The 6,722-nt window shown below is 56.7% G+C and overlaps 1 protein-coding gene across 2 annotated transcripts in view; it reads left to right on the top strand.

Moving 5' to 3' along the window:
* Positions 1-207: 207 nt before the first annotated feature.
* Positions 208-6,722, top strand: part of TOX2 (TOX high mobility group box family member 2) — a 131,913-nt gene continuing 125,398 nt past the window's right edge. For both annotated transcript variants that reach the window (XM_060123356.1, XM_060123355.1), the window contains exon 1: positions 208-306. In XM_060123356.1, the coding sequence (XP_059979339.1) occupies positions 208-306 (99 nt within the window). The remainder of the gene's footprint in view (positions 307-6,722) is intronic.

The following is a 6,722-nucleotide window of genomic DNA, read 5'->3' as shown; positions in this document are numbered from 1 at the left end:
CGGGTCCGGGCCCCAGGCCCTCCGCGGCGCCCGAGGCCGGAACAATAGCGCGCGCTGGCGGGCGGGGGCGGGGCGCTCCGCCGGGCGCCGCCCCCGGCCCGCCCCCCGCGCTCCCACACTAGCTCGCACACTGGCTCGCACACTGGCTCCCACCCGCCGCCCGCCCAGGCACTACCCGCGGGAGCCGCCGCCGCCGCCGCGCCCGCCATGGACGTCCGCCTGTACCCCTCGGCGCCCGCCGTGGGCGCGCGGCCCGGGGCCGAGCCGGCCAGCCTGGCGCCCCTGGACTATTACCACTGCGGCAAGGTAGGCGGGGGCGGGGTGGGGGCCCGGGAGGGCGGGGCCTGCCCGCGCCTTCGGACCCAGAGCCGAGCCAGAGCGCCCCGGGCTGGAGCGCGGGCAGCAGTACCACAGCGGCTCGGGACGCGGGCGCTCTCGGGGACACACGCGGGGAGATGCCGGCGGTGCCGACGCGCGGGGACACGCACCCATCAGCCCCGCCGACGGGCACATGCCACTCACGCCGATCCCTTGGCGGTGACACTCACGCCCAGAGTTGTTGGGATCACAGGCAGAAGTCACCCCGACAGTCACTCACACGATGTCACAGTGACACACACTCACCCACGTCCCCCTGACAGCCTCGCATGCATTCACAAGCCGACACACAGTGACCCACTGTCACACACACAGCCATCCTGCTTACACTCCCGTCCCACACAAGTCACCCTGACAGTCATTTATTTCTACACAGCCACACGCAGTCACTCGCCCACCTGAGCTGCCACACCGCCACATGCAAGCCACCCGGTCCCACACTACGACGCCAGACACCGCGTTCCATGCCCCCATCCGCCGTCACACGCAGTCACAACTGGGGACAGGCACACAAAGAAGTCGCTCCGACAGTCACTCGCTCACGCTCCCAGTGACTCAAGACAGTCGCACGCTGTCACCCATAGCCACCCCATGGACGTGGAACCTCAGGCACCCTAATCGCCCTGACAGCCACACGCGGTCACACCCGGGGGCAGCCGCGGCCACCACATCGCCCCTCCCCCACCTCGGCCGTCCACACTCGCGCGTGGGCGTTTTAACTTTTCGGCGCCGCAGCGCACTAATTGGGCCGTTTGGTAATCGGTTGTCACCGCCCGGCGGGGCCTCGGATTGCAAGCTGGCCATAGCCCAGCGAGGCCTGTCCCCTCCCGGGAGCGAGGCCTGTCCCCTCCCGGCTGGGGCTGCGGTGAGGGATACCCCTTCTTTCCCGAGATCGCCGCCTCCACCCGCAGGCAGGTCCTAGCCCTGCTGCTTCGGGCGCGATGCGAGCTCGCGCGCCTGGAAGCCCGGACGGGCGGCGACCGACCCCGCTCCCCGCGCCGAGCCCAGCCCGGGACGCTGAGGTGCAGCGGCGCAGCGCGCGTCTCCTCCCTCGCCCGGGAGGGAACTTTCGAACTTAGTTAGAAAGCCGGACGGTCCGTGCGTCCGCGGGTCTGTGCGTTGGTCCGGGGCCGGCCGGAGCCGAGCGCGGCTTTTCGTCACTCGGAGCCCGGATTGAACGGCGCGCGTGGGTTTCCCCGCGGCCCTGGCGCAGACGCGCGGGCTCCATGGCACTGTGTGGTGAGTGCGCGTCGGGTGGCTGGGTCGGCGGCCCTCCGGGGCCTTAACCCCACCCCACGGGCTTTTCGTCAAGCTTCTTGCTGTGGGGATGCTGCGGGGAGGGGGCGTCCCCGCGCGGAACCTGGGGCCGCCCAGGCTGAGTGCGTCCTCAGGCCTTGGGGAGCGGCTTCTGGACTCTGGGGGCAGAGCCCTGCGCAGTTCGTCTGGGGCTTGGGGTGGGGTCCGGGGCCCTCAGGGCCGGGGGCGGCGTGGGCCGGGGGCAGGCGGCAAGTGAGGTCTCTCAGAGGATGGGGCGATTATCTTTTGTCCGGTGACGGGCAAAGTTAGAAGCCGAAGAGGGGGATGGTGTCTTCAAGAGAAGGCCGGTTCTCGGGCTGCTTCCATCTGACGGAGGAAGAATTGATTAGAAGTAGCAAGTGGAGTCTTTAGGAAGGAGAAGACGGTTGGGTTTGGGGCAGCTCGTCTATCTTCTGCCCTTGGCTTTGTTATTTTTTAAAATATGAAGTTGGCAAGGTTCCAGCTCCTGGTTTGGGGGCCGGGGTGAGATTGGGGATTTGGGCCTCAGAGTCTGGTTGCATGGGTGCCCCTCGCCTGCAGTGCTCCTTTTGGGGGTGGTGTTTCTGTAAACCCCATCAGAGTGGGGTGGTCTCATAAGGGGGCCTTTGGGAGGTGGAACTCAGCCGAGGCCCCTGCTTTATTCTGATGGTCTGTAAAGCTCTGACTCAGCACCAAGAACCAGTGTGAAACCCTGGTGGGAGGGAACCAATCAGGGAGTCAGAAGCTGGTGATTCTGGTTTCTGCCTGTGAACTAGGACCCCTGACCCAGAGCTGAGGGTGTGTCCCGGTGGAGGAGGGTGGCAGCTGGGCCGCTAAGGTAGGTGACAGAAGGGTCTGGCATTGCATTTGGACGTGGGATCTGCTTCTCGATCCTTCAGCCTCATGGCAGGGTGAGGCAGAGAAAGTCACTTGGCTCAGGGAGCGGTGGGTCAGAAGCCTGTCGGTAGCAGATCATCAGGGGGCAGTCGCCTTCAGCGCTGGTGGTTGCGGGGGGCTGGGGCAAGTTGTGCCCAGGAGCTGATGTTGAGGGACTGGGGAGGCTCCGTCCTTACGGCTGGTCACTCTCAGAACTGGAGGGGAAACAGGCCCAAGATGCAGCCATGACCACAATTGGGGTCTATAGACTGGGCTGCAGAACCAGGACACAGCCTGCACAATTGGGGGCTCTGTCCCTGGAGCCCAGATAAGAGGCTTGTCCCCACAGGGCCTGAGAAACACAAGGGCAAGCCTTTGCCAAGTGATGCTGGACAGCCATGGGGCAGTTGACCTGGAAGGGCCCTTGGCGACCGTTCCCTTGGTGACTGTCCCCTTAGCGATCCTCTAACACAGAGATTCCAGCCTCTTTAAACCAAAGTCATGAGCAGTGGCTGTTCTTTGGGTATCTTTTGTTTGAGAAGATACACAATGACTCAAAGCTGCTATGGTTTCATTTTTGCTTTGAAATAGATGTTTATTAATCACTATAATATTACCGTGCATTTGAAAAATAGCTTACAAGATATGAAACAGGCACATTACTTATTTTATGTAGTAATGGCGCCTGGTGAGCATAAGGATTTGTGGCCCTGTAGCTCTGTCTGTGGCCCCCTCCTGGGAACCATTAATCCCCTCCTTCTTCCTTCACACAAGGGGAAACTGAGTCATGGAGTAGTATACTCATAGGTTACGTAGCAAATGAAGAGCACAGCTGAGGCCTGAACCCAAGCTCCTGGACTCCCAGCTTCACACTTGTCTGGTGTTCCCCACACACCTCTGCCATGGTTTGGGGGTTAGGAGTCATGATGTCCTTCTAGGGTAACTATGAAGTCCCTTCATTAGGGTTTTGGCAAGGTGTTTTATCAGGCTGGGGGCATTGCCTGGGGCCTCTGCTCAACCATGGCAGACTAGTGGAAACTGGCCATTGGGATTGGGCAAACCTGGATTCAAATCTCTGCTTGTGGCTTTGTGACCTAGGGCAAATGATTTTAGCTCATTGAGATATGATTTACATACAATAAAATGCAAATTATTTTTTTTGCGGTACGCGGTCCTCTCACTGCTGTGGCCTCTCCCATTGCGGCGGAGCACAGGCTCCGGACGCGCAGGCTCAGCGGCCATGGCTCACGGGCCCAGCCGCTCCGCGGCATGTGGGATCTTCCCGGACCGGGGCACAAACCCGTGTCCCCTGCATCGGCAGGCGGACCCTCAACCACTGCGCCACCAGGGAAGCCATAAAATGCAAATTTTAAGTGTACTGTTCCATGAGTTTTGACAAATATAACCACACATATGGTGTGGTTATATCCCAATCCAGATATAGAACATTCTGTCACCCCAGAAAGTTCCCTCATGCTCCTTTCCAGTCAGTACCCCCTACCCTTAGAGGAAACTACTTATCTAATTTCCATTATCAATGCTTTATTTAAGTTCAGTTTAAGTGTACTAAGTTAATTTAAGTTTTAGAACTTATGAAGCATATACATTTTTGCATTGGGGTTCAATTTGCTCAATGAAGTGTCCTTAAGATTCATCCATGTTGTGTATGTCAATAGTTTTTTCTATTTTATTTAGTAATATTACATCGTACGAATATAGCACGATTTGTTTATTTGCCGATGGACATTTGGGTTTGTTTCCATGTTGGGGCTGTTATAAATAAAGCTGCTGTGAACATCCTTATACAAGGCTTTCTGTGAGTGGGGCAAATTATTTAATATCTCTGAGCCTCAGTATCCTCTTGAGGACAACGTTGTCTACCTCTGAGGTTCGGGAGAGTTAAGTGAGTTGATATAGGATAGGAAAGTTCTTGACACATACCAGCTACTAATTAGATAACAATGCTATCAACCACCTGGGACCTATTCCAGTAAAAGGCTTAGCATCTCTGTGTTCCAAGTATCCTTCATCCCTGGTCCAAACATCCTGGGTACAAGGTCAACCCAGGATGAACCCAGGGTGTTCAAGGCCATCCTGGGTAGCACTTTCTCCATGCAGTGCTCTATGGCCAACAACCTTCTCTCTGTCTCCAGGCACGCCCCATCACCCCAAGAACTGGGGTTCAAAACTGCATGGGTTTTGACATGTTCTGTCATCCATCATTCAATCAACAAACAGTTATCGAGCACCTCTTTGTGCTAGGCACTGCACTAGGCAACTGATGGTACAGCAGTGAAGCAAAGTGACACATATTGCTACCCTCTGGAGCTTACATGTCAGCATGGAAAGTCGTAAATATATGGGTGAGGTAGATATGGTATTGTGACTGATGCCATCATTACAACTATGGAGAAATATGAAGCAGGGAAGAGGGTTAAGGACATTAGGTCCAGGCGCTGGTTTGCAGTTTTAAGTAGGGAGGTTGGGGAAGGCCTTGTGGTCTAGATCAGTAGGTCTCAAATTTATGTACCCATTAAGCATCATCTAGTAAGATTTGAAACAAAAACAGATCCCTGGGCAGCCCTTCCTGCCCTGAGATTCTGATTCAGCTGATGTGCGCTGGGGTCCTGAGGGTTTGCCTCTCTGATGAGCGCCCATCCATGCTGCTGCAGCTCTGGAGACCACACTTTATACAGCAGCGATTTGGTTGTTTGTATACAGGCTTTTGTGGGCTCCCACCAGGCAGGAACCATGCCCAGCACCTGGCACAGTGCCTGACCCATAATTACTCAGGAAATTGTGCTGGCGGGTGAGTGATTCAACTCTCCACCCACACAGCTCTGGGTACAGCATCTTGCCCCTGGATGGGATCTAGAAAAGCTCGGTTAGTGGATGATTGCAGGCTCCTTATGGTGAAAATCTATGAAGTGGAAGTTGCTGGTCCCACCTCACCCAGACTTGAGATATGAGACACCCGCTCAGCAACCCTAGTAGATGAGGTCCCCGCAGCATCTTTCTGCTGGGGCACAGGTGGCTGTGGATGGGTCCTGGGGAAGGAGCCCTGGGCTGGTTGGTCCTGGGGGAGCTCTGGAAGGGTGCCTCTGTCTCTGTTAGGAAGATTTTTTACTTTCTGTCTAAAGGTGCTCCCTATAGCCCTCCCCCAGTGTGTCCCAGAGGCTCCTCAAGGACCACACTTCCGTACCTTACCAATGTCAGGAGCAGCAGCCCAGGCCTGACGCAGCCCCTCCCCGCCCCCCCCCCCACGTCTGCTGGGTGACCTTGAGCATGACAGTGCCTTTCTCTGGGCCTCTGTTCCCCTCTGTGCAAAGGGAGAGCACATTAGTGACCATTAGCCTCATGAGATGGGGAGCTATGGTGTGGAAATATAACGAAATAAAGTCTGGGGCATGTCCTTTATAACTGTAGAGTGTGGTGCACCGGCAAGGATGAGGATGATGCTTTTTGTTTTGTTTTGTTTTGTTTTGCGGTACAAGGGCCTCTCACTGCTGTGGCCTCTCCTGTTGCGGAGCACAGGCTCCGGACGCGCAGGCTCAGCGGCCATGGCTCACGGGCCCAGCCGCTCCACAGCACGTGGGATCTTCCCGGACCGGGGCACGAACCCACGTCCCCTGCATCGGCAGGCGGACTCTCAACCACTGCGCCACCAGGGAAGCCCAGGATGATGCTTTTTGAAGAGATAGGCCCTCATATGCATCAGAGGGTAGGAACCACCGTGTATTTTGTATTCCCAGAGCTTGCCTGGCACATAGGTGCTCAGTAAATATTTGCCGAATGAACAAATTCAGAGCTGGCCTGTTGTTCCCTGTGGCTTGAGGAACTTAGCATCTGTTTGGCTCTTATAATCCGAAGACTTTGCGGTGAGCACATCGTGTCCAGAGCAGGGCAGGGCAGGGGCCAAGAGTGTTTTGGTTGACCTGACATTCCTAGAAGAACTTCCCTGAGTGGGCCCAGGGAGCAGAGCCCAGCATGGAGAGCAGCCAGTAAACTGGGAAGAGCCTCACCGGCATCCCAAGGATCGCCCTGCAGGGTGGCTGCCAGCTCCCTGTGATTCTGTAGGGCGTTTATTTTGCTTCTCGGATTTCCCAGCGCTGGTCTCAGGTTAGGAAGGCAGTGTAAATTCTGGGACCTGGCAGACCTGGGGTTGAACATTACCTTACCATCTTCAGTGCAGG

The sequence above is a fragment of the Lagenorhynchus albirostris genome, chromosome 15 (genome assembly GCF_949774975.1).
Source record: "Lagenorhynchus albirostris chromosome 15, mLagAlb1.1, whole genome shotgun sequence".
In the NCBI taxonomy this organism is placed as follows: Eukaryota; Metazoa; Chordata; class Mammalia; order Artiodactyla; family Delphinidae; genus Lagenorhynchus; species Lagenorhynchus albirostris.
The sequence above is the reverse complement of the archived record's forward strand: the minus strand, read 5'-3'. Positions and strand labels throughout refer to the sequence as shown.